This window comes from Tenrec ecaudatus, chromosome 7, assembly GCF_050624435.1.
Source record: "Tenrec ecaudatus isolate mTenEca1 chromosome 7, mTenEca1.hap1, whole genome shotgun sequence".
NCBI classification, from domain to species: Eukaryota; Metazoa; Chordata; class Mammalia; order Afrosoricida; family Tenrecidae; genus Tenrec; species Tenrec ecaudatus.
This window is the reverse complement of record NC_134536.1, coordinates 127,737,958-127,765,208: the sequence shown is the minus strand read 5'-3', so window position 1 is coordinate 127,765,208 and position 27,251 is coordinate 127,737,958. Positions and strand designations below refer to the sequence as shown.

Here is a 27,251-nt window from a genome sequence, read left to right as displayed (position 1 = left end):
GACAGACCCCACGGTGCCTTCCTCCTTGGTTGCACCTCCAATGGCCGGGGCCAGACTGCCCTAGAGCAACTCCCGTTACAGGCACCCAAGCTCCACTGCGAGGCCCGGGCCTCGCACCACAGCGCCTCCTGCCAAGACGCCCATCTTGTCTGGCCTGTCGGGGCCGCCATCTTTTAACTTCTCATGTGTCACAGGCTTCATGACGTCATCCCAGAGAGCTCAGGAAGAAAACACACTCGAAATTCAAGTTTATTTTCTCACGGGACACTCTGATCGCCCTCCTACCCGATTCTCCCCTCAGCTGAGACATGGTCCCTGGGCGGCCTGCAGCCCGGTGGCTCCTCACACGAAGTTCTGGGCGATGGCCAGCACCTTGGAGTATTCACCTTCCCTCTGACGAAGGCTGGTGGGGATGGGTGTCTTGATCCGGGTGCCCACGGGATTCCCGTTGTCCTCCAGGAGGACCACGTTGTTGGAGTCAAACCTGGGGGTCATGCGGGCGCCGGGCATGCGGTGCCCCACAATGAGCGCCTTCTTCTTCTGCCCCTTGATGGCCAGCAGGATCCGGTCGCCCACCTTGCCCACGCCGTTCTTGGTGTACACGTGGATGCAGCGCGGAGGGCGGTGGTAGGAGGTGCTCCCCAGGGCGCTGTTGTCCACCACACGCACCCGGGTCATCTTCTGAATGGCGCCCATGCCCCCGGTGGTGCTGGTGAGAGAGACAGACAGACACAGCCTGAGATCCGCGTCTCTCCCTCCTCGGAGGGCAAGACCTGGGAGAACTGTGCATTCACTACAGCCCCCCCAACACAACGGGAGTCACGACAGCAAGGCAGAGGCCCTTGCCAGGGCCCCTGGTGGTGCCAGGGCTAAGCACTTCACTCAAAAGTCGGCAGTTCAAAGCCAGCTAGCTGCTCCGTGGGAGAGATCGGTGATGTGCCTTAGAAAGAACAGAGCCTGGGAAACCCTGCGGGTCAGTTATTCTCCGTCACAGGGGTTCTGTGGGATCAAACCGATGCGATAACATGGGCGCTTAGTGATGGGAAGAGACATTAAAAAATCAGACTGGCGAGTTCTCCCTGATGGGTGTCCAAAAGCAGCCTTCAAGAACCTTCCTTCCCTGAAGGACTCTGAAAACCTCTAGGCACCCCACACACCCAGTGTTTACACCCTGCAAGACCTGCGCGCCCAGAACCACACATGGATTCCGTTTTTCCCTGGCGGGAAAGTACGTGAAGCGTTGGGAGATGATGTTTTCCTGTGGTCCTGGTTCCCTCTCCCGGTCATGTTGTCCCTCCTGGTAATGAGGGAGCGATCGGGGACAAGGGATCCCAGTGGTCCCGTGGGATACACATTGCTAGCCAAGAGGTGTGTGGTTCAAACCCACCGGCTGCTCTGCAGGAGAAAGATGGGTCTCTCTGTTCCCATGAACACTGACCGTCTTGGACCACGGCACCCCGGGAGCTCCAGCTCGCTATGAGTCGGCACTGACTCGGTGGCAGTAGGCTGGGGACCCGCAAGATGGAAATAAGTCTGTTTGCCTAGGAAGTCCGTCAGAAACTAGAGCTGAATCCGTATGATGGCATTTTGTTTTTTTTGACTTTTAGATGATCTATTTTATTAAAGTAGACTGATCACACATGGTCCAAGAAAACTCAAAGAGCAAACCAAATACAACCAGATGTTAAAGACTGGTCTTCAAACATCATAGCCAATGATGCCTCGTTTGCCTATGATCTCGCCAATATAAAACCACATCCACACTTCAGTGGCCACCAAACCACTCAGCAGAGCTTCCTTAACTGTGAGCTGCTTGAAGCGCCCAGTCCTAGCACTCTCGACTACTTTTTTCAGGCTCTAGATCGCTGCAGGGACCTCTGCAGGGGTCGGAGGAACCAGCTCCACCCGGGCACAGTGCCAAAATGTGGCTAGTCGAGGCTTCGAGTAAGTCACAGCAGCGTTCACCAGCCCCGGGGCCTTCTCCACCAAGTTACGGATAAACTGGGCCATGGTTCGAGGAGAGAAAGCCCGTGGCCCGAAACGGCCGGTTGAATCGATGGCATTTTGTTTGAACGTGTTCCACACGAGGAAGGAAAGAAAGCCACACCCACTGTGACCAAATCAATTCTGACCCCTGGAGGCCCTGCAGACAGGGCTCCCGAAGCTGTGAACCTTCCGGAGAGCAGAGAGACTCATCCCTTCTCCCACAGGGCGGCCGGGAGGTCTGACCACCGACCCTGAAGTCAGCAAACAATCCAGCCTGGCTCATCCGACAGTGCCACCGGGCTCCCTACTGGACAACCACTGGTTTTGTTGTGTGTGCTTTGTAACTCCTCCCTCCCAGGAACTGCTCTTTAAAGAGTTCCCATTAGAAGACGGAGCTCTTGTGGGGTAGCGGTTATGCGTCGGGCTGCGATCCGTAGGGTCGGAAGTTTGAAACCCACCAGCTGCTCCTTGGGAGAGAGACGGGGCTTTCTACTGCCATAAACAGTTACAGGCTTGGAAACCCAGGGAGCAGCTCGACCCCGTCCTACAGGCTCGCTGTGAGTCGGCATCAACTCGCTGCCTGTTGAGTGTTTGCGCATTAAAAGGCAGATAAACTATTGAGGCACCCGGCTGAAGTGGGATTTCAAATGTCCCGATGTGGAAGCCTCCACAGCTGGTGTTCTCGCTGACTCGGGCAATTCTGTCTGTGTCCACTGCTTCCAACCAACAAACTTCATCCCCACCCCACCTGGCCCTGCATTCTCGTCCCTTCTCCACCCTCCTGAAGCCTCCACTCAGCCCGGAGCGGCACACTCGGGGCTCCCGGAGGACCCCCTCCTGCCATTAACAGCTTTTTCAGAAGTCCCTATGTCCCAGCAAGAGCCTCTCCCCACCAGGACCCTCCAGCCACCAAGTCTCGCTGATCTGATCTTCTGAGCACCTCTCATTTCTCCCGACCACAAAACAAAACAAAACTCTCGCTGCCATTGAGTTGATTCAGACTCACAGTGAGTAACAGGACGGGGTAGACCTAACTGCCCGTGCAGGGTAGACAGAAATCCTCCTCCCTCTTCCTCAGAGAGGCTGCTGATTCCAACCTGCTGACCTCGTGGTCAGCAGCCAGTGTGTTACCCCTACGTCGCCAGGGCTCCGCTGGCCTTGAATTCAGCAGCTTTCCCGTCCCAGCAAGTCCTGCTGCTCCTCACACACGCCCACAGCTCTCTTCAGAAGACCCAAGAGGTACCCCCCAGCCTGGGTCAGGCTTGCTCGTGGCTCCCCCCGTCCCACACGATGACCCACCTGACCTGCCTCCCGAGACCCATCCTGTGCTCCCTGCACCAGCCAGCCAGGCACCACGCGCCCCCACCTCCTGCCCCCCTGCCCAGAGCCTGCTCCCCATTCCCTGCTGAGAAGGCTACCTCCACTGCCCTTCCACGTCCTCCCCTCGGCTTGGGTTTGCCAGAGCCATCCAAACCTTGGTTATTTATTGCACCTGGCAAATTTTCTTGTAGGTACTGGTTCCCCAGCCTGCTCTCCTTGGCTGTGAGTTCTCTCTGGGCAGAAGGGATTCTTATTCATGCCTGTCTGCTGCTCCACAGGGTGAGCAGGAGCATGGACCCGGGAGGCAGGTTTGCCTGCGGGGCGAGACCCGTGGTCTCCATTTCTGGCCTGGCCAAGAAGGGACGTGAAGCTGTCACACTTCTGACCTCGCTGGGGTTGGGGGCAATCAGCATACACTGCTATGGCCTTTAAAAAAAAAAAATCATTGTGTTTTTGAAAGGGAGGGTTCGAATGCACTTAGGGCAGGACAGGGGCCAGAGCTGCTTTATCCTTTAGCGAGCTGAGTCCTGCAAAGGACAGCCGCTTCTCCCACATCCCACTCTGCTCCGCCCCACCTGCCCCTGCACTGTGACCCCAGCAAGCCCCACCGTGGCTGGACTCCCCACTCCTCTCCAGACACGGTCCTCCGCAGCCTGGCTCCCACCTGCACCAAGGACTCCGGGACTGATTTCCCATGCACCTTTGCACGGTTTCCAGACAAAATCTACGGAGAGGGGGCTCAGTGCTTACTTCAGCTCAGGCTTTTTGCTGTCTTTGTTTTTTGGGGAGGGCAGCGGGGATTTACCTGAAGCAGCGCTGACTGAGAGCTCTGCCTACATGAGCGAGGGGCGCCCAGAGCCTGGGACAAGAAGCCATGGTGACCCGCAGCTGGCAGCTCCTGCAGGAAACAGGGAACAGAGGGTCTCTGAGTCCGAGTTGTGCACACAGAGGGAGTTTGCTTCCTGGAGGACTGGGGGGCAGGGGAAGAGGATGGCTAGTCGCTCAAACCCACGGCGGTTAGAAGAGGCACAGGGTGGGGACCCAAGGAACCAGCCCCATCTGGCTCCCATATGGCTGATTCCCATTCTAACTCGGGCTGGAGAGCCAGGCTGGGCTGGCTCACACGAGACAGCTCTGAGATGCCATCCTTTGACCACTGCCGCAGGCTGGAGGGCGGAATGAACCTCATGGTACACCCCAGCCAGCACCTCTCCCCAAGTCCTCCAGGGAAGAAGAGCTCCGCACGGCTGCCCAAGCCCAGCTCCCCGCAAGAGAGCTGACAGTCTGAACCAGCCAGGCCAAGTTTGCTGCCCAAGCCGTCGGTTCCCAGATGTCAAAGCACAGACACTGGTGCAGCTCAGAGCCAGCAAAGAAGATCTGGGAGGGCTGCCTGGCTGAGCCACAGAGCTGCCAGCTCTGGCACATGGGAAAACCATGGAGTGTGACCGCTGCGAGGGCAGGGTTGACGAGCACATGCGTGGGGGACAAAAACCTGAAAGCCAGCCCAAGACACAGGGCTCCAGCCCGCAGCACCTCAAGTGCACGGTTCCCAGGGATATGCCGTTTGTGCCCGGGTGAAGGGCATATTTGAGGTAAGCCGACAGCCAGTAATTCGAGCTACACCACATGCCTGCTCTCCCATCTCATCTGGCTGCGGAGCACCTGGGTCAAGAGCCCTGTTGAGAAAGACTCCGGGCCCGGGCCGACCACAGCGGTGTTTGCACATAACTTTGCAGGGCTTCAAAGCACCTCAGGTGAGGGCTGGGTCGCTAAGAGCTGGGGGGGGGGGGGAAGCCACCACAATTTCCTCCCACAGGAACCCCTGGACACGCCATGGACAAGAGGCCTTCAAAAAGTTCATAGGGGGAAGAAATAAAAAAAATGTTTGTGGATGATTGTATCAATAGACGCAGAAAAAGCATTCGACAACATCCAACACCAATTCCTGTTTAAGACACTAGCGAAGATAGGAATGGAAGGAAAATTCCTCAAGACAATACAAGCTATATATGAAAAACCAACAGCCAAAGTGGTAGTCAATGGAGAAAAGACTAACACAATCCCACTGAAAAAGGGAACCAGACAAGGATGCCCCTTGTCTCCACTCCTATTTAATATCGTGCTGGAGGTTTTAGCTAACAGCATAAGGCAAAGAAGTGACATCAAAGGTATACGTCTGGGGAAGGAAGAGGTGAAACTATCGTTATTTGCAGATGATATGATTTTATATATGGAAAATCCCAAAAGTTCCACAAGGGGAGTACTGGAAGCAATAGAGGAGTTTGGCAGAGTGGCAGGATACAAGATCAACAAGCAGAAGTCCATCGGACTGTTATACACATCAGATAAGACCACAGAAGAAGAGATCAAAAAGGTGGTACCCTTCACAATAGCCAAACACAAACTGAAATATCTAGGGATACACTTGACTGAAAAAACAAAAGATCTATATAGGGAAAACTATAGAACACTATTACAAGAAACCAAGAGCGACCTCAACAAATGGAAGAATATTCCATGCTCTTGGATTGGGAGAATTAATATAGTTAAGATGTCAGTTCTGCCAAAAGCACTGTATAAGTTTAATGCCATCCCGATGCAATTACCATCATCTTTCTTCATAGAAATGGAAAAACTGATTACCAACTTCATATGGAGAGGGAAGAAGCCCAGAATTAGCAGAGAACTCCTCAAGAAGAAGGACACCGTGGGAGGGCTTGCTTTACCTGACTTAGGCACTTACTATGCAGCCACAGTTCTCAAAACTGCATGGTATTGGTACAATGACAGATATTCAGACCAATGGAAAAGAACTGAAAACCCAGAAATAAAAGCATCAGCATACACACAGCTGATCTTTGACAAGGGCCCCGAAAATATCAAATGGGAAGCAGATGCCCTCTTTAACAAGTGGTGCTGGAAAAAATGGATATCAACATGCAGAAAAATGAAGCAAGACCCTTATCTCACTCCATGCACAAGAATAAACTCAAGGTGGATCACAGACCTTGAAGTTAAACCCCAAACTGTTAGGGCCATCAATGAGGGAATTGGGACCAACTTGAGAACTTTGGCGCAGGGAATACACAGGCTATCAGAAATAGGGAAGGACACAAACACAGAGGAGGCACAAATCGACAAATGGGATATACTGAAGATAAAACACATGTGTACATCTAAAGAATTCACCAAGAGAGTAATAAGAGAGTCCACAGACTGGGAAAACATCTTTAGCAATGACACATCAGACAAAGGTCTTATTACTAAAATCTACAATACTCTGATAGCTTCCAAAAAGAAAAAAACCAATGCCCACTTGAGAGACGGGCAAAGGACTTGAACAGAAATTTTACAGGGACAGAAATCCGAATGGCCAACAAACATGAGAAAATGTTCCCGATCTTTAGCCATAAGAGAAATGCAAATTAAAACAACAATGAGGTACCACCTGACACCCTCAAAGGTAGCCCAATTCAAAAAATCAGAAAGCAACAAGTGTTGGAGGGGCTGTGGGGAGACAGGAACTCTCATCCACTGCTGGTGGGCCTGTAAGTATGTACAGCCACTATGGAAATCAATCTGGCGATACCTAAAACAGATGAAAATAGAGTTACCATATGACCCAGCAATCCCCCTACTGGGCATATACCCAGAAGAGGCAAGGAACAAACCAAGACCAGACATCTGTGCTCCAATGTTCATTGCGGCACAGTTCACAATTGCAAGGAGTTGGAAGCAACCCAAATTTCCATCAACTGACGATTGGATTAAAAAACTGTGGTATATACATACAATGGAGTACTACGCATCACTAAAAAGCAGTGATGAACGTATGAGGCACATAGCGGCATGGGAAGAACTGGAGGAAATCATGCTAAGCGAAGAAAGTCAGGCACAAAAGGACAAGTACAACATGAGCCTGCTGAGGTAAGTGTTAAAAAAAATTTTTTTTTTAAGGCAAACGTGGCATAGGGGAAAAAGCTACTGTATACAAACATTTCTGGGGTGAAGACTGTGTAGTATGGCAGAGACCAGATCAAAACCAGGGATGCACATGGTAGACAACAGTGTAGGAGGTGGGGAAAGGAAAATAAAAGGATGAATATAAAGAAGAAAAGGGGAGTGGGGGCATGGGGCGCTAACCCACCCAAGGGGAGGGTATTGTTTATATCTCCACAGGGAAAGTGGGACCAGGCTTCAACCCAGTGCCGCCAAGGTGTGAAGGCAATATCCCGGCGTGGAGTAGGGCCCAGCACCAAAAGTTAAGTGGATTCCTGCCCCTCCCCCGAAAAGAATTTGTTTCAAAGGACGACATTGATTCTGCAGCTCTGGGAGATGGACATATCTGATCAGAGCACACGGGAGCAGATGAAGGGGCAGGAAGAGAGAGTGGAGCACAGCCTGGCCCACGAAGCCGTGAGGATGATGTTCCTGAGCAGAGCAGCCAGTCCATAGAGAGAACAACATGGCTGGCCCCACTATGAGACATGATGCCCCTCAGTGACTAAGGGCGATACAGGGGACAGCACCGGAGACACAGTGTGGGAATTGCACCTGACCTGATCCCACCACACCGAGGCAAAGCACTGGGGGAGTGCAGCGGAACAGCAAGGGAATGGAGTGGCAAGGTCCCCAGGGAATGCTGAAAGTGGACTTTGGGGCCAGGGCGTGGTGCCCCAACAGACTGGACTGGAAAACACTCCTAAGGGCCAGCAAACGATCCTTGAACGAACTACAAGCCTTTCTTTTGTGAAGTGTTTTGTTTTGTTCTTTGTCAGTGGTTTGTTTTTGTTGTTTTGTTGTCTGGTTGTGTACTGTTGCTTTCTTTTCCTCTGTCTTGTTTTCGTGCATGTTAGTGTCTCCACAGGTCTGTCTGAATAGGACAGGCTGGATGAACTATCTGGAGGAAAAACAATAGGACAGTTCTGGGGGGACAGACAGATCTGGGTGGGGGAGGGGGGAGGAGGGTAAGGAAGTGGTGTTAATAAACACAGGGACAAGGGAACAACATGGGACCCAAAATGGTAGTGAGGGGGGAGTGGCAGGCCTGATGGGGAACGATCAAGGGTAAGGTCGCGTAGAGAAGAGGTACAGCTGTAGCCCAGGTGGGGACGGAGCATGGTGGTGGGGCAGGAGGAAAGTCAAGGGAGAGGGAGGAAGGAGCTGGGAGTCAAGGGGCATTTATGGAGGTCTAGACAAGGACGTGTACATGCAAACATATATATGAGGATGGGGAAATAGATCTAAGTGTCTACATTTATAGGTTTAATATCAAGGTGGCGAAAGGACCTTGGGCCTCTACTCAAGCACTCCCTCAATGCATGAATACTTTAGTTTATTAAATTGGTACTCTATTATGCTCACTCTCCCAACACAACTGCTGAAGCCAAAGTGGGTGAACAAGTAAATGTGGTGAAGAAAGCTGATGGTGCCTGGCTATCAAAAGAGATAGTGACTGGGGTCTTAAAGGCTTGAAGATAAACAAGCGGCCATCTAGCTCAGAAGCAACAAAGCCCACATGGAAGAACACATCAGCCTGAGTGAGCGAGTGATCCCAAAGGGATCAGTTATCAGGCATCAAAGAACAAAAAATCATCATATCATTGGCTGCACACCTCCATGATAGGATCGCTGAAGACAAATGGGTGCATAAGCAAATGTGGCAAAGAAAGCTGATGGTGCCCGGCTATCAAAAGAGATAGTGTCTGGGGTCTTAAAGGCTTGAAGATAAACAAGCGGCCATCTAGCTCAGAAGCAAAAAAGCCCACATGGAAGAAGCACACCAGCCAGTGCGATCACGAGGTGCCAAAGGGACCATGTATAAGGCATCATGCAAAAAAAAAAAAAAAAGAATATGTGTGTGTGTGTGTGTGTGTATATATACATACCACATTAAATGAAGGGGGAAGTGCAGAGTGGAGACCCAAGGCCCAAGTGTCGGCCACTGGAGATCCCCTCATAGAGGGGTTTAGGAGAGGAGATGGGTCAGTCAGGGTGCGAGGTAGTACCGACGAAGAGCACAGCTTTCCCCCAGATCCTGGATGCTTCCTCCCCCCAACTACCAATATCCGAATTCTACCTTGCAGGGCTAGATAAGGCAGAGGTTGTACACTGGTACATATGAGGGCTGGAGGCACAGGGAATCCAGGGTGGATGATACCTTCAGGACCAAGGGTGTGAGGGGCGATGCTGGGAGAGTGTAGGGTGAGTGGGTTGGAAAGGGGGAACTGATTACAGGGATCCACATGTGACCTCCTCCCTGGGAGAGGGACAGCAGAGAAGGGGGGGAAGGGAGACTCCAGATAGAGCAAGATATGACAAAATAACGATGTATAAATTACAAAGGGCACATGAGGGAGGGGGGAGCAGGGAGGGAGGGGAAAAAAAAGAGGACCTGATGCAAGGGGCTTAAGTGGAGAGCAAATGCCTTGAGAATGATTGGGGCAGGGAATGTATGGATGTGCTTTATACAATTGATGTATGTATATGTATGGACTGTGATAAGAGTTGTATGAGTCCCTAATAAAATGTAAAAAAAGAAAAGTGAAAAGAAAGAAAAGAAAATGATGAGGGCAAAGAATGTACAGATGTGCTTTATACAATTGATGTATGTATATGTATGGACTGTGGTAAGAGTTGTATGAGCCCCTAATAAAACGTTTAAAACAAAAAATAAATAAAATAGAAATATTACCTAGAAGAAAAAAAAAGAAAAACAAAATTTAAAAAAAAATGTTTGTGGAAAGATAATGGAGCTTTGCCCAAGACAGCGGTTCTGCAGTTCCAGAGTATAAGCTTTAACTACCAGTAAGCCTCAAATCCAAATCCGACGCGCAGGGTCAGCAGTTCGAAACCACCCAGCACTCTGAGGGAGACAGACTGGGCTTTCCACTCCCGTCAAGTTACGGTCTCGGCAACCCACAGGGGTGGCGATGACTCGGTGCGGTGAGTGTGGTTTGGTCCGGAGGGTTTTCCTAGGGCAGCCCGTGAAGCAGCGGGCAACACGTCACTGCGGCCGGACGGCTAAGTGCAAAAGGCGGCAGCTAACTTCTAGAACGGTCACGCCGGACGCTACAGGACCTGAGGTCACACGCTTGTCAGGTTAGGCTAGCCTGCCCTGATGAACTCGGTACCCGAGAGACGCCGGCTGGATCGTGGTTTCTGTTCGATGGTATCGAGCCCGCTCCGATGCAGACACTGCCCGGTGTCAGGCCATTGGCTCAGGCGTCCTGTGTCAGAGCCCATCCTCTGTCTCATGGAGCTCTCCTTGACCAAGCAAGACGTCCACCTCCAGGGACCGTGTCCGAAGCACACAGGAAGCGCCCCGAAGTCAGGGCGCATTCTGACTGCCCTTCACCCAGGACAGATCTGCTTGTTCTCTGGGCAGCCGTCCATGGCGGGCTCGCTGTTCCTCGCCAAGGCCGCGATTCTTCTCCGGTCTTCCTTCTTCCTTGTCCGGCGCTTGCGGGCTCCGGAGGGAACTAAAACCACCGCGTCTTGGGCCAGGGGTAACTGAGTCCTCAAGATGGCACCTCTCCTTCTCGGGGAGCCACGGTGGTGCAGTGCTGAAGCGCTCCCCTGCGAAACAAAAGGTCGGTGGTTTGAACCCCCATCTCTCTGCGGGAAGAGAAACGGGGCAGCGACGTTACGGCCGCAGGCCTGGCTTTGCATCAACCCCAACAACCGCCATCAAGTCGATTCCTGGGACTACGAACCCTCATGGATGCAGACAGCCTCGACCTCCCTCCACAGAGGGGCTGGGGGGTGTGAACCACCAACCTTGTGGTCAGCAGCCCGGTGCTCGTCCAGCAGTGCTCCCAGGCAGCGCCCCTGCGTTTGGTTTGTTTTTTGCGGCAGTAGGAGCAAGAACAGCAGGTTTGCCCGAGTCAATGATAGCTGTAGGACTGCTTCCCTCCTGCTCCCGTGGGCACTGAAGGTGGGTCCACGCGACGTGACGCACTTGACAGCTCCCGTCAGCGGGATGTGGCTCCTCTGTCTCTTTACGGTGAGGCCTCACCCATCTGAACGCTGTGTCGCCTTCGACCTTCATCGGTGTCCTCTTGCATTTCCCACGAGGAGGGCTGATAATGAGTCTTCCTCAGCGCACAGACCGACTGAGAAGGGCGCAGTGATTACCCAACGGGGCTGCTCACCGAAAACCACCAGCCGCGCTGTGGGAGAAAGACGGGGCTTTCTACTCCTGTCGAGTGACCGTCTCGGAAACTCACTCCCAACTCCCTGCCAGCGAATCAGCGGGGACTCACAGCAACCCCGTGGGTTCCCGAGACCGCAACCACTAACGGGGGCTGAGAGCCCGGCCTCCTGCCTGGGAGCGGCTGGTGGTTTGGAACTACCGACCGTGCAGATCGCAGTCCAACGCGTAACCACTCCGCCACCCAGGCTCCTTTCCAGGGCAGTTCGGTCCTGTCCGACAGGGACTCGGCGTTGACTTGGTGGCAGTAAGTTTGGGTTTTGGGGGGCCTGATATCCCCTTAGTCTGCTCAAATAAGCGCTTCTCGGTCTGTGTCCAAGCTCCAGGTGAGCACATTGAAGTGTCCCTTAATAACGCCATCCACAGTTCATGGTGATCCGCACAGGACAATGCCTCTCTCTGTGCAGCCAGTGAAACACAGGCCAACCGCCCCCCCTGGTAGTCTCTGCTCTCAGCCAAGAGGTGGTGCGCACACCTGCTCACAGGCTGGTCACGAGGCCTCGGTGAGGTGAGCCTTGCACAGCACTTGGCCGGGCACTCGGTCCGCGGCCCTCGATGTCCACTGGCAGCAGCGTGGTCAGCCAGTCACAGCTCACTTCAGGATCGAGACACCATGGCGCACAGAGAGTCAACAACGCGTTCGACCTTTGCCGCTCACACGGGAAGAACCGGAAGCAGGCTGAGCCTCGGGTCTTTCAGTCACGTTCATCACCCCACGCGGCTGTGCAAACCTCATGCCACCCAAGGGTGCTCAGGATGTGGAGCCACTAGCCAGGGACCGGCTCTGGTTTCTTTCCTTACTAAGGTGCATCAAAGCCACCGTGTGCTGGGCACTAAACTGCTTTACACTCACTGTCACCACCGAGGTCTCACGGCTGCTCCCGAAAGAGACACACGTGAAGAAATGAGGCTGGAGAGGATCAGTAACGAGGGGTGCTGTAAATCCAACCTCAAGGGTCCCACGGGGAGGTGGGCTGCGATGCTATGAGCCAGCACTGACTCAATGGCCGCGAAAGAAGCAGGAGGGTAGGCCAGATGCCGAGACACAGGGGACTCTCCGAGGATTCGGGAGGCAGAGGCTGGAGAGACAGCTCCCTCCAGGGCTGACGGCGGAGAAAGCCTTCCCCAGAGCCAGGGCGCATGAGCAGCCGTCAGCAAGACGCACGTACTCTGTTCTGTTGTGCGTGGGGCAGGACCTAACGACAAGCAACAGTGGCACTGTCCCCAATGTGGACTTTTCGCCTCCTGAAGGGAGCCCTGGCAGTGTCGTGGGCCGCATCCGAGCTGCTCACAAGATCGGTTACAAGGATCCACATGTGACCTCTTCCCTGGGAGAGGGACAGCAGAGAAGGGGGGAAGGGAGACTCCGGATAGGGCAAGATATGACAGAATAACGATGTATAAATTACAAAGGGCACATGAGGGAGGGGGGAGCAGGGAGGGAGGGGAAAAAAAAGAGGACCTGATGCAAGGGGCTTAAGTGGAGAGCAAATGCCTTGAGAATGATTGGGGCAGGGAATGTATGGATGTGCTTTATACAATTGATGTATGTATATGTATGGATTGTGGTAAGAGTTGTATGAGTCCCTAATAAAATGTAAAAGAAGAGAAAAAAATGATTAGGGCAAAGACTGTACAGATGTGCTTTATACAATTGATGTATGTATATGTATGAACTGTGAAAAGAATTGTATGAGCCCCAATAAATTGTTAAAAAAAAAAACAAAAAAAAACTAAAAAACTGTCAACACAGATGACTACATCAGCAAAAAAAAAAAAAAAAGATCGGTGGTTCAAACCCACCCGTCGCTCTGAGGGAGAGAGACGAGGCTGTCTACTCGTACTCCTGTAGAGAGCTACAGTCTGTCTGGGGCTCTCTTTTTACCTGTTCTTTGTCCTCGCTTCCTATGTTTTTCTGCACAGGGAAGCCAGGATTCTGGAAGATGGCAACAGAAACAATTAACCACCTGGGGGCCAGCGGGGGCAGGGAGGAGGACATGGGGTGTCGGGAGCAATGGGAAGGAGGAGGAGGAAGATGTCCACCGCAGATTGTGGTGGTAAGTGCACAGCCCTGGAGATGACGGAACCGCTGAGTGGTAGGCCGTGCCGATGACAGCTCAGGGAAACTCGTTTGCAGGGAGAGACACAGGGTCAGACACCCGAAGGGGCAGCTCCGGGCTGTCCTGCAGGGTCGCCATGAGTTCGCATCCACTCGATGGTAGGGGGCCTCCTCTCGGGTGAGGGGATCCATGTGTTGGTGAAAGCCATCCTGCAAGTGCTCGGTCAGTCTGTCTGTCTGTCTGGTAGCGCAGCACCGGGAAAAGGAAGGCAGAGCCAGGGAGGAGGAATGACGAAGCTGAAATCTGAACCCCTGCTGTCTGCTTCTGAAACCTGTGCTCTTCATCAAGAGGGCAAACCTGATGATTGGCCTTAAATGTCAATGCCGCCCCAGCGGTTCCCGCAGCCCCTCTGGGCCCATCCCCAGCACTCGCGGCTGCTCGCTCACACGCCACACACCACGTCGGCCACACACCACGTCGGTCTGCTGACTCAGCGGAAACGCAGACACAGCCCGGGAGGCGCTCTCATCAGCTCCCAGCTTGCTCAGAAGACAAGTCGTCCCGTGGGTGGGAGAAGCGCACCCCGTGCTGGGCAATAAATAAAGCTTGGCTTAGAGGGAAAGAGAGAAAACGCCAAACAAAGCTCGGGAAGCAGCCCTTCTGGTGCAGGCTGCGGTTCCCTCGGGACAGAGGCGGCCGCTGCACTAGCCCACAGCTCCCTCAGGATGGGCCCACCCTGCCTCTCCACTCGGGCGCAGCTTCCTCAGGACGCTGAGGTCAGGCCAGGGACCCACTGCAGGGTGCTCTGTGCACCCCCGCCCCAGCCGCCTCCTCTGGGGACCTGCTCCCGAGCCGCCCCCATGGCCTGCACTCATCTCCACCCAGCCAGAGCCAGTGGCCCCGCTCCAGACGCACCTCCCGAGGCTGAGGACATGCAAGCCGCCTCCTCTCCCTGCTCCAGCGTCCACTGGCCAGACTCAGGCACTGAGCGCATTCAGGAGCTTCTCTGGGTTGTTTTCAGATACAGCTGAGATTCCCCTGACATCCTATTTCTTGCTACTCCCTCTCCCAGGCTCGGGACCCAGAGAGGATGTCATGGCCCGTGAGAACGCCCCCACAGGAATTCAGGAACCAGACGGATTCAGGGCTGAGGACTTCCAGGCCTGCCTTCAAAACGCACAAGTCACGTTTCCAAGGCTCCGGGCTCGTTCCAGTGTCCTGAGAGGAAGCTGCCTGCTAGGCTTTGTGGGGTGGGGGACCTGTTCACCACCAGACTCAGACCCAGGGGACCCACGGCGAGTATGGGCACTAAAGCACCAGAAAAGCGAATAGGGTCCCGCCCCCTCTGCCCCTACCCCTGGAAAAGGACTGAGCACAGTGGGTCTCAACCTTCCTGATACCACAACCATTTCATACAGTTCCTCATGTGGTGGTGACCCCCAAACATAAGATTATTTTCGTTGCTACTGCATCACTGTCATTTTGCTACTGTTATGAAAGGGTCGTTCGACCCCCAAAGGGGATGTGCATGACCCACAGGCTGAGAACCGCTGACCTAACAGATCCGAGCCTGGAACCTGGTCTAAAACCCAACTCACTGCCAGCGAGTTGTAAGCAGTCTCAAACCCACTGCCAGTGAGTCGGTTCTGACTCAAAGCAACCCTGTGGGGCAGAGTAGAATGGCCCCTGTGGGTTTCCAGAACTGAAAATCTTTACAGGACCAGAAAGTCTCGTCTTTCCCGCCCAGAGCAGCTGTGGTGGGGTTCGAACTTCTGACCTTGTGGTTAGCAGCCCAATGCATAGTCCACCAAGGCTCCTTTGGTAAGCAGCAGGGGTAGGGTAAGCAGTTGTTAAATAAAAGGAACAAAGTAGCCAGCAGGGCCCACCCTGCTCTACACAGAGGAAACGGGGACGTGGCAGTCTGTCTGTGCGCCGGGTACCCCCAACAATCTACAGGACCGCGAAGGGGCCACACAGGGACACCAATGCTTCCGGACTCCAAGGATCAGCTGCCCGGGGCCTGGTGCCTGCCCTGCCCCCTGTGGGGCCCACCTCATCCCACCACTAAATGATTGGTTTGCACTGGGGGCTGGGTGGTGCAGACAGCAATTCACTTCAAAGCCACTTGTGAGTGACCTTGGTATATTTCCCAACACATCCACCCTACAGACACAGCCCCAGTGGAAGGCCCGGCTGCTTTCGCAAGCAGTGTTGTTCCGAGCCTGTGTTTGCACAGGGTCCGCGCTTGCTGAGACTCCCCCTCCACAGCTCTCTCATGAGAGCCACACAGTGACCTCAGAGCCAGAGATGGCTTTACAGGCCACTTCCTGGTCAACACAGGAGCAGAGCCCTCCCTGCTCGCCATGTCTGAATGACCACCTTTCTCTTCAAAACACAAACGGGGGAGGGGGGGGGGAACTGAGAGAATGACTGCACACTATCCTGAGGAGCTCCTATGTAAGGTCCATCTCAGTGTAGCATTCACATCCCCCTGCAGCGTCGGGGCCAAGAAAGGGCTTCAGAGACACAGCGGAATGCTGGCCTCGGCTCACGGCCACCCTGGGGCCACCCCACCCCCCAGTGCCTGGCACTGGCGGTCAATGAGTGTGTATGTATTCAATGAACAGAATTACTCAGCAAGTCCACCTCTTAGATGATCTTAGCTACAGTGACTCCACTGCACACGTCCATGGAAAGCACCCACCCTTCCGGGGCTTCCCGGAGGGCTGGCAAAGTCCCCTGACTTGAGCTTTGAAGAGCAGCCAAATGCTGTTACTTAGTATCTCCGACCTACACTTTAATTAATTATACATTGTTTCAACTTGCTAATTCCAGTTTTTAGGTGCCCATGTGCCTCCGTGGCAGTGTGTTTGGCTTGGGTATTTTTTTAATGTGGTATCCTGGTGGGGCCATCTAGGAAGTGTCAGGCTCCTAACTCAAACCCGTCCGGCACTGGGAGCAGAGCTGAGGCCATCGGCTGCCAGGAAGACTGACAGTCTCAGAAAGCACACCTCGGGTTGTGACCTATGAGCTGGAACTGAGTCAGTGGCAGGCTTGGTGGGTGGGTTGGTTTGGTTTAGCAGGGGGAGTCAATTAGTGGAGACCTTTCTCGAGCAATGGGCCTGGGATGAAAAGATAATGGAATTTTCCCAGCAAATTTCTGAAGGCGCCTCACAGAGCCGGAGCCCAACAAAGCACACCCGGGCACACCCCGAAGGCCTCGTCAAAGGAGCTTCTGTCCGTGCACCACAGAAGGGATAAACAGGACGAGGGCTCGCTCAAGTGCAAAGCCCAGGCGCGAAAAGGGCACACGGCACCGAGGATGCAGATGGGCGCGTCCTTCCGAATCAGAGCAGGGACAAGCAGAGCCTGGACCCCTCAGAGGCGCCCAGGAAGGAGCTCCCAGGAGCCTCCACCCAGTCAAGCAGGCACACCCCCTCCCCAGGCCTGTTCCGGACTACTCTCCTTGGTGGCTTACACATTCCCTTCTACTTCACCGTGCAACATGGCTGTTGCCATCAGGTGCCATGGGGCCACAACCTGTGCACAACAGCACGGAACCCTGCCCGGTCCTGAGCCCAGTGTTGCAGGTGCCACATGTCCATCCATCTCCTCTAGAGCCTTCTCTCGCTGCCCCGCCACTTTAACAAGTGTGACGTCCTTCTCCAGGGGGACTGGTCTCTCCTGACCACGTGTCCGAAGCACGTGAGACGAAGTCTGGCCATCCCTGCCTCTGAGGAGCGCTCTGGCCGTACTTCTTCCAGGACAGATGGGTTCGTCCTTCAGGCACTTCCAACACGATTCTCGGCATTATCCTTCCACACACAGCACAGCGTTCTGAAGATTCCACCAGGCGCATCCAACGGAAATGCAAAGGCAAGAGAGCAATCCATGTGGCAAGAGCGGGATCGGCTCAGACTCACTCCATGGAGTCAGACGTGACAGAGGCTGCTAGGCCATCCTGCTCCCTGCTGCGTGCAGAGGCTGTTCTGACCACTACAATTTCCCGGGAATAAATACACCACACCCGGGGCATGGACTCCCCACTGGTAAACAGTCTTTTGAATGAGGCCGCTGTGGGGTCCTGGTTTACAACTGCCGGCACCAGCACCATGACAGGCCATATAAAACCAAAGTCTGGGGGCAGGCTTAAGCTCTAATTTCAAATTTCTGGACACTGAGGTAATTCTGTCAGAGAAGGCATCACCTGTCCCAGACTGACCAGTAGGGAGCAGCGACCACCATCCCCAATAGACCAGTCAAGAGAATACACCCCCGCGGAACTACTCGCCCACCACCACTGGACAACGCTGATGCCAGAAGTTTTCTCCAATAAGTTTAAAGAACAGCAACACTGGACTGCCCTCGGTCCCTAGCCCCATAAAAGCCCAGGGAACAAAGAACTCGGGGCTGATTCCCTTCTGGACGCTGGGTCCCCGCTGCGCTGGGCAGTGGAGGGAAGAAAGCCCTAGCTCGAGCTAGAAAAAGAAATGCCGTGTTTGCATCTCAACTGGTCGTAATTCTTCCGTGCGCCCAAGGTGAGCTCGCGTTCCCTTCCCCAATCCAACAGCCACCACATCATCTGAATGTTTAAAACGTAGGCATTTAAAAGGTGCCTTCTCAAGCTTTTCAATAAAGAGGGGCACCACATCCACCAGGGCCTCAGACCAACACTGGAGCTGGCGATGGCTCACCTCGCCGAAGCATGAGCACTTGGCACCTCTCCTAGGCAGGGCCTGGCAGGCTGCATCTCCCGCCCACCAGAATATAAGGGCGGTCCCTGTAGCTTCCACCAAAACAAACTTTTCGTGAACCTGTCTGTCTGGGTACAGAGGTGGGGGAAGAAACCTGGAAATTGTCCACAGGCTTCAATTGTCCACGGTCGTCCTGAAACCCCAAACTCACCGCCATCAAGTCGGTACTGACTCACAGCAACCTTGTAAGTCAGAGCAGAACTGTCCCTGTGGGTTTCCAAGAGCAGTCTGTAGGGGAATAGAAAGCCTCATCTGTCTCCCTCGAGGGGGCTGATGATTTTGAACTGCTGACCACACGCCCTTAGCAGCCCCAGAACCAGGACGCCAGCAGGGTTTCGGCTGGGTATAAAATGATCCCCCGGAGAAGTGGAGAAATGGGCCTCGTGACCAGCCAGGGCCAGGGGTAGCGCGCAGTTCCTGAACCCGAGGTCCATGTGCAGGGCCCCTCCAGCTGTGGCATCCATCAGAGGGGCAGAGCGGGGGACCTCCCGGCCCACGGAGCAAGGAAAGCTGAGCTTTGGGGCAGGAGGCTGGCTTGTGGCACGGGGTGCCTCTCGGTCCTTCATTGGAGGAGCTAGGCTGGCAGATCCAGGGAGCTTGGGCAGAATGCCTCCAGGCTGTGACTTCCAGAGGAGGGGCATGCTCTTTGAAAGAACTTTGTAGCATGCTCCTGAGCACTTGCGCATTGTGACCTATTACTCTCCTTGATGGAGCTTGTCAGCGTGAGCCCCGTCTGAGTTCTACGCAGCCACTGCAATGAAGCCTCACATGCAGGAGCTGGAGAAGCAGGCGGTGAACGGCAGAGCGCGGCTGGTCCCCACTCACGGGGCCCCTATGAGAGGCAGCGCGGCAAAGAGCCAGGCTTTTCTTCCCAGGGTGCCCACGGCCCACATTTTGGTTAGCAGCTGATCAGGTAACCATCTGCGGAAGAGCCCATTCCTCAGTGATTGACAAAAAGAAAAGGAAAAAAAAGCTTTTATTTATTTCACTGATACATCCTGGTGCTATGAAAGAACTTAATCCAGAGATTCTTAGAGGTGGTAGTGGTGGTGTTTTCGTGCTAATTTTCCACGATTCCAGCTGGTTTTCCAAGGTGAAGTTTTTTTTTAATTAAATCATTTTCCTGGGGGCTCGTACAACTCTTATTACAATCCACACATAGATCCATGGTGTCAAGCACATTTGTGCATTTGTTGCCATCATCATTCTCGAAACATTTGCTTTCTGCTTGAGCCCTTGGTATCAGCTCCTCAGTTTTCCAATGTGAAGATTTTAACGACACTAGCTCTGTGTCCCCACCTCACATTAGGAAAACCCCTACAGTCCCAAACACCTCGCATGTGGAGACAAGGGGTACAGTTGAGCTCTACTTACTTATGCACACGCACAGTTACTGTGAAGGCACTCCGGCGCTGTGGTTAAGCGCCTGGCGGCTATCTGTCAGGCTGGTGGTCTCACGCCTTCCTGGCTCCCCAGGAGAAACGACGTCCCCCAGGCCCAGGAAAGCCTGCAGGGCAGTTCCTCTGTCACCCAGGAACCCTGTGAGCCAGAATCAACGTGATGGCACCAAGCCACCAGCCTTCTCAGGAGGGCAGTGGTGGTTTGGCAGTGGGAGACCAGGGTTCGAGTCCTGGTCAGTGCCCCTCAGGCACAGCCACCACTCTGCCAGCCAGCGCAAGCTGGCATGTGGCTCGGAGGCTGGCCAGGTTACCACAGACCTCGGAAGCTAGCCACGAGCAAAGCCCGGTGATCAGCCTGAAAGAAATCAGCCAATAACACCCCCGGTCCCCAAGGAACGACCCCCATGCATGGGGACACCATGATGGGTTGACTTGATGGCAGCTAACGGCAACCCTTCGTGGTAGAGCCAGGCGTCTGGAGAAGGCAGGGGGCGCAGAAGACAGCAGGGAGAGAGAGAACAGCCCAGGGGTTCCTGGAGTCAGAGCAGGGATGCTGTTCATGGAAAACCTCTCCTCCAGCCCTCCTCCCGTCCCACTGTCATTCCGCAGGCCTCCCGACTGGGTCAGGCAGGGCCCTGGGGAGGGGTCCCTCAGACACAGGCATGGAGGGGCTTTAGCCTAGCTTGGGTCAGGGGGGAATCCCTCCCAGAAGTGCCCAGTAGGAACCAGGCCCAGGGAACAGCACACTGCTCCCCCGACCCTGGCCAGGGAGAAAAGTTTGCTCCCAGATTCCCAGGGTAGCTCACCAGGGGCCCCTTAGGTCACCCCGCCTGGAATGTGGGCGCAGACACACACTCCCTTTCTCTTCTAAAGACATGGGTGAGTTTTAGAAGTTTTTGAGGAGGGGCCTTTCTTATGCTGACTGGAGTCAAACGGCGAGCTTCCAGCCGTCACTTCCTAGGACAGCCCAGGACATGCTGCCGAGGGGTGTTCCTGAGATCGGAATTGCAGCCCTCTCTCACACCATGAAGGAGTCCTGAGGGCCGCTGCCAGGTTAAGCATTGGACTGCCATCAGCAAGCTCGGCGGTTCAAACCCACCAGCCGCTTTGAGGGAGAAAGTTGAGGTTTTCTACGAAGATTTCCCAAACTCCCCCAAACCCTCTGCTACCGAGTTGATCCAGGCTCCTGGCGAGTCCACAGGACAGAGTAGAGCTGCTCCCGTGGGTTCCCAGGCCTGTAACCTAGTATAGAAATAGAAAGGGTTCTTCATCTTTCTTCCCTGGACAGATTTACAGCCTCAGAAGCCCACAGGGGGCAGTTCTACTCCACCCAGTGGGGTCGCTACGAGTTGGGATCAACTCTGCAGCAGTGGTTTGGTTCTGGTTCACCCAGCGGCCGTCACGTGAAAAGATAAACTCAAGAGCAACCACTGATCTCTAAAAAGGATAAAAAATGCAACCTATTCTTAAACACCGGCCCCCACCCCGACACAACCGTAAGAACTGTCCAGAGGTCTAAACAATAGGGAACCCCACCTTCGATAGGTCTACCGTGGCAAGCCCTGCGGATGGAATGAAGGACGAGCGACGGGTCTAACAAGCTGGCTTCCCCTCCGACCCACGAGCGAGCGGTTGAGTGCAGTAGCACCCAGCGCCTGGACGGTTCCCGACAGCCAGCATGCTCAAACCACGGCCACCTGCGCCCCTCGACTTCATCACATACCCTCAGTTGACGCTCTCCAAACACGCTCTCCATAAAAGAGGGCTTCATCTGGAACAATGCTCTGCAGGGATCTGTCAGGTTTCCACGGGCTGGTTTCCAGCGCCAGATCGCCACGCCTTTCTTCCTCCCTCGCTGACGTCACCCCGTTTCCCCAGGGAGACCCAGCTGGTGTGGGAAAGACCGGTGGCTTAGCGTCCGGCATCTTAGCAAGGCGCAAGCTCGGACCAGCCGGCAAACGTGACAGCGGTAGCTAAGGGGCTCCAGAGAGTCTACAGCATGGACACCGCAACACGGGCTCCGGAGAGGGTCTTTCCTGAGGGCGCTTTGTGGAACCCGTGAAGGGACCGCGGCTACTGTGTTTCCTTCCGGCTGACTGACATTGGAGCCTGTCCGCTGACGCACAGACACTTCGCCAGCTTGATGGCAACAGACGGCGTGCAGTTCCTAACTCAGGGCGGACAGAAATAGATCAGCAACCCACCGCCTGTTCAGACTCACGATTGTGTGACCAAACAAGCGGGGGAGAAACGGAGGAAATACATCTCCCAGAAGCCTCCATGTCTACCTTCCCGATACCCATGCCAGCACCATGTGGTTGCAAAGGGAATATCACTGTTCCACACAAGGAACAGACCACCCGGTCCTGACGACCATGGAGTCAACAGTCTCCTAAAAGTCCCACAGAAGGTATACATCCAAAAAGTTTAAGGAAGGCTACGCCATGTCTTTCAAGAAAAATAAAAAAATTCAGATTCCATTTCACAAAAACCGCCGATTCCTACCCCAAACAATGCCAAGAATAATAAAAAAAAAATGTACAAGGACATCCCCCACCAGGCAGCCAACCATTTCCATCTTCAATCACACATTTTCAAAAACGCTTGTTGTCAGTTGCCCTCCAGGTAACTCCGACAAGAGCTGATGCTCGCTGGCATGCACAGTGGAAACGCTCCGTGGGGTTTTCAAGGCTGGCTAACCAAAAGGTCAGCAGTTCAAAGTCACCAGCCACTCCAGGGAAGAACAGGGCTTCCTACTCCCATATTCACATGCACTCCTGTTAACCTACAGGGAGCATCACTACCCTGTCCTATAGGCTCACGAGGAATCGGAATGGCAGGTTTGTTGGGTTTTGTTTTGCTAGGTTGTGTTTTGTTGGGGTTTTTTTGGGGGGGGGCCCTTTTGTAAGCAGAACACCAGGCCTTATTTCCAAGGTGATTCTCTGATCAAACTGACACCCCGTGAGCTAGTGGTGACGAGCTAACTTATATGCCATGCAGGGACTCCTAAGGGAAAATGCCCTTCCCTTAATCCAGCCAATCTACTTCCTGAACAGAGTCCCTGGTGGTGCACACAGGTAGCAAATTCAGCCGCTAGACAAAGGGCTGGGAGGTTGAGTCCACCCAATGGCACCACAAAGGCAAGCTCTGGGGAGCTGCGCCCCAAAGTCAGCCAGTGCAAAGCCTACGGGGTACAGTTCAACTGCCGCACATCGGGTCGCCATGAGGCCCCAGGAACTCCACAGAACCTGTTTTCTTCTCCATGTCCCGATTCCGATACCAAACCCTGTATACATTTTCTATGCCCAACCAAGTCTTCATTTTTCCATTGCACTTCCTGACCACCGAACTGCCTGTTGTCTTGGGCATGTAGGAACCTGCCTGAAGAACAAGACCCATTCCTTACCATGATTTCTAGGACGCCGACTGAAAATTCAAGACAAGGGGACTGATGGAAGCACCCAGAACCCTGATGCTTTGCAAACGTTTCTGGGACACACAGACACAAGTCCAAAATGCATCCATCTACAGGTGAGGACATACCTGAGGCCGCTGTCCAAAACAATACCTAACCTTTACCAAGGGCAACACACCCTGCGCTTGTCTGCTGCTGTGTTTTTGTTTTTATAATGGTCCTGAGCCACTCCTCTCATTTCCAAGCAGGGTTTCCAACTGGTTGGAACTAGTTCAGGCGTGGCTGAGGAGTAAAATCAAAACAGACCCAAACGTTTTACATTTGGGTCAATGGGACCGGATCTGGAAAAGCAAATAGTTTGGGTCGGAGCCTGGCCATGGGAGATGCTGGACAGGCCTGACACACCGCACTGGGATCCTTGCCAGGGCTGTGCAGTCACTCACACTCAAAGCCTCCATCTAGCTGTCACCTCAGAGCAGGGGTTCTCAAACTTCCTAATGCCGCGTGACTTTAATACAGGTCTTCATGGTGTGGTGACCATAAAAAATTATTTTCGTTGCTAGTTCATCACTATCATTTTGCTAGTGTTATGAATCTGGCGACCCCTGTGAAAGGGTCATTTGACACCCCCCCCAGGGGTCACGACCCACAGGTTGAGAATCACTGCCTTAGAGCCTGGGGTCTTTCTTTCCCTCTCTGCCAGTCAAGAGATTTGGTTGCTATGCTGCCCTTGTTTTCTAAGAGGAAAATTGTTTCCTCCTTTCTTTTTTCTCCCCCCCATTCCGCAACTTCAACCTGTACAATTCAGTGCCAAGGATTATACTCTCCGTGTTGTACAATCATCATTAAGATCCTTTTCCAGATTATTCCACTGCCATTAACATAACCTCAACGCCCCCTAAGTAACAACTGTTTGCCCTTCACCCATGGTAACCGTTGGTCAAGTTTGGTTTCTTTCTTTCTTTTTTTAAGTAGTTTTCTCGACATAGTATTCATATATCAAACACATCCATGGTTAAATCGCTTTTAAAATGAGTTGCACATACATCACTTTCCCCCATCAGGCTACCTGTCAGTTCATTCTCAATTTACAAAAGGTTCCATTCCAGTCCAAAGCCTCCTTTCTAACTCAGTAATGGCACTCGGTTTGGGACGAGTCCTTTGAGAAGCCAGCAGACAGCAGAGATGGGGGCAGTTGGCAGTAGGTAGGTAGCTCCCAAACTACTCGGGTAACCCGGTGGTGACTCTAGCACGTGTCCTTTTAAGAATTCCTTGATAAATTCCAGCCACCCCATCTCTCAGGGAGGAAAAGCTGGTTTACAGTCCGCTATGGGAAGCTCCCTCTGAGCTCGAAAAGCAAAATGCCTCTGGGAATCCAGAATGAAACCGAACAGGCTGGCGCGCCCGCCACCCCACACCCGTGCTTTTGCAGTCTGGGTGCGTGATCCGGAGAAAGGGGCTGCACACGTAGGCCCCGCGCGCGGGGGTCACCGAACCAGCCTCGTTGCCGGCGAGTCCCGGGAAGCCCCTGGCGCCAGAGCCACAGGTGGGCACGCAGAAGTGAAAGCGGGGCCTCCCTCCCACTGCACGGAGCGCGGGCCGGTGAGTCACGGGGTCATCTAAGACCCAAGCCGGGAGAAGGGAAGGAGGCACACTGGAGCCAAGGCGCCGGGTGAGAAGGGCGGCGCGCAAAGGCCTGCAAGCGGCGCACCTGCCCCAGGAGGCCGCACACCCCCGGGAGGCAGGTGAGCGCGCGCAGGGGCGCGGGGACCACCCCACCGCAGGACCCCAGGCCTCCCCTCCCCGTCCGGGCCCTTCCTCGGACCCCAAAGGGCCTCCGGCCCTGCCGCTGCGGCCTCTGGTCGCCCACCCCGCTCCGAGGCTGCGCTTCCCCTCCCGCAGGATGGACAGGGATTGGAAGGAGGGGTTAGGGGGATCGGCCCGCCATACCGCTCTCGCCGCCCCGGCCTTTCGCGCCGCCGCGGTCTCGGCACCGGCTTCGCCCCGCCCCCGAGTCTCCCCTTGCGCCTGCGCGCCGGGCCGGGCCGGCGGGGGAAGGTGGCGAGCGGAGGGTGCGCGCGCGGCCTTGCGTGTGCTGGCGTGGGGGGCGGGACCCGCGAGGCCCTGCCCCTCGTCCTCCCCCTCCCTCCTCCCGCTCCCCCTCCCCCACCCACTGCCGCGGCCGCCGCAGGAGCCCGGAGCTCGAGCCGCCCAGCGACTCCCCCTCCCCCCTTCCCCAGCCCCGCCCCGCCCCGAGCCGGGGCTCCAAGCCGGAGCCGAGTCTGCGCCTGGGGGTGAGTACGCGCCCCCTCCCCAGCCCCCGTGCTCCGCTTGGAGGAGCCCACCGCCACCCCGGGGCGGGGAGGGGGGGTGGACCAGAATCAGCTGCGCGTCCCCTCCCTTCCACCTCCTGCGGGACCCAGCGGTGGCGCGCGCTCGCCCCAGCCCCGCACCATCCCGCACCAGATGTGAGTCCTCGGGCCCGGCCGCGCGGCCAGATGTGCACCGCCCTCCGTCCCCAGCCCCCTGGAGATCCCAAGGGGTGGGACCCCCTGGGCGCCACTCTTCGTCCACCTGCCAGGTCTAGGTGCGCCGCGCGCCCTCCGGGGCTTCCAGCTGCGCCCCGCCAGCTCGCCGCCGGGGTGGGGAGGCAGCCGCCCCCGCCCCCAGGTTATTATTCCGGGGACCCGGAGTCCGCTGCCTTCGGCTGCCTGATCCTTTCTTCGGCTCTTCGGGTCGAACGTCCCCGCTGCCGGCCCCAGGTTGGGGCAGGTTTCCGGGTGCTGGCTCAAGGCCGGCCCCTGCCCGCGGCAGCCTGGGGACTGGGAGGCGGCCAGCCCTGAGTGCGTCCTCTGCTCGCTCCCCGCACAGGGCAGTTCAATCAGGAGCCCCTCGGGCTTGCGTCGGAGGGTGCGGCGGGGAGAAGGCTGAGCCTAGGAGTGAGCAGGAGGAACCCAGGCCCACTGCGGGAGGGGGTTCGCTTTGTCCCTCCTGGACAGCCCCAGAGCTCTGGCTCCTTGCTCCCCAGAAAAAATGGAAGGACGCTTGGGAAGTGGGGATAAGAGGTCAATGGGGCTGCCTGCCCTTGGAGCTCTGTCTGTGCTGCCTCCTGCTTGGCTCCCCTGGGCAAAGGCCTGACCACTCGGGGCACGGCTGAACGTGACTCCACCCTGGGGGGCCAAGTCGACCCTATTCAGCCCCACTCAGTGTCTGCCTCTCCCTGGGTCTCCAGCGACCCAGGAAGAAAGAGACTAATGTGCTGCCCCTCTCAAGAGGGGCTTCAGGCAAGGAGGGGAGTGGTAGCGCCTGCCAGCCTTCAGATCTGGTGTTTGGGCAGCCTGGCTCTTCCAGGGCACCAGAGGATCCAGGCTCTGACATGTCCAGGGTGACACATGCTTCTGTCGGTTCACCCGATGACAGTCCCTGCCTGCTGTAGGTGCGAGGGTGGGAGAAATGTGGCAAAGCAGAGGCAGGTGGTGGGTAGCCAGAAGCCCCCCCCTTCCTTTGGATATCCTACAAATGCCCTCCAAGGATGACAGATTCATAGAGACCTGGGTTCAAATTCCAGCTCTACCATTCTTGAAGCTGTGTGACCTTGACAAGTTACTTAACCTGTCTGAGCCTCCTCCGCTTCCTTTAATAAGTGCCTTTACTGCCACTTCCTTCCAAGGTTCACGGTGGGGATCTAAACTGGGTGACACACGTTCAGAGCCTGACACCTTGCCTGGCAAGCGATCAAAAAACGGGTCCTCTTCTTGGAATCAGACCCATCTTAGTCTAGCATCACCCTACCTGACTCCTCCCAGCCTGCCCCAATGGATCAGGTCTTATTTGAAAAGTTTGGGAGCGTTCCCTGCCACTCCGAGGCAGGCTGGCTAACATAGTACAATCCCTCAGACCTCAACAGGTCTCTCTCCCCTGCCGGTGGAGGGGCTCTAAGCATATTAAAATCGCCGGGTTTTGTATTCATTTCTACCAGTTTCCTTCCAGTAAACCAACTCCTTTCGTTCCATACCTTGTTTAAATAGGGGGGAGGGCAATTTTAAGAGACCATTTACCTTGAACTGCACTGAAGAGCTCTACACGGATCATCTTGTTTAATCT

The 27,251-nt window shown here is 54.9% G+C and overlaps 2 protein-coding genes and 1 pseudogene across 4 annotated transcripts in view; 1 reads left to right on the top strand and 2 right to left on the bottom strand.

Annotated features, from left to right (window-relative positions):
* Positions 1-231: 231 nt before the first annotated feature.
* On the bottom strand, positions 232-25,199 carry MRPL14 (mitochondrial ribosomal protein L14). Its single transcript, XM_075555027.1, has 3 exons — positions 25,098-25,199; positions 4,112-4,204; positions 232-709 (listed from the first exon to the last, which is right to left on the bottom strand). The coding sequence occupies exons 2-3, from the start codon at positions 4,180-4,182 to the stop codon at positions 343-345; spliced, it is 438 nt and encodes a 145-aa protein (XP_075411142.1). The 5' UTR covers positions 4,183-4,204; positions 25,098-25,199; the 3' UTR covers positions 232-342.
* On the bottom strand, positions 1,635-3,183 carry LOC142452935 (ATP synthase F(0) complex subunit g, mitochondrial pseudogene; annotated as a pseudogene).
* The window catches only part of TMEM63B (transmembrane protein 63B), a 22,677-nt gene continuing 20,218 nt past the window's right edge, over positions 24,793-27,251 (top strand). For 2 of the 3 annotated variants that reach the window (XM_075555026.1, XM_075555023.1), the window contains exon 1: positions 25,319-25,441. The gene's annotated coding sequence lies outside the window, so the exon portion shown is untranslated. Of the gene's footprint in view, positions 24,893-25,318; positions 25,442-27,251 lie in introns of those variants that run through there. The other variant, XM_075555025.1, reaches the window with a different exon arrangement.

Excerpts from the sequence above, each read along its gene's own strand:
- MRPL14 (XM_075555027.1), bottom strand. The coding sequence starts at position 4,182 with ATGGCTTCTTGTCCCAGGCTCTGGGCGCCCCTCGCTCATGTAGGCAGA. Across the intron at positions 710-4,111 it reads CTCAGTCAGCGCTGCTTCAG|CACCACCGGGGGCATGGGCG; the intron begins GTAAATCCCCGC and ends CTCTCTCACCAG.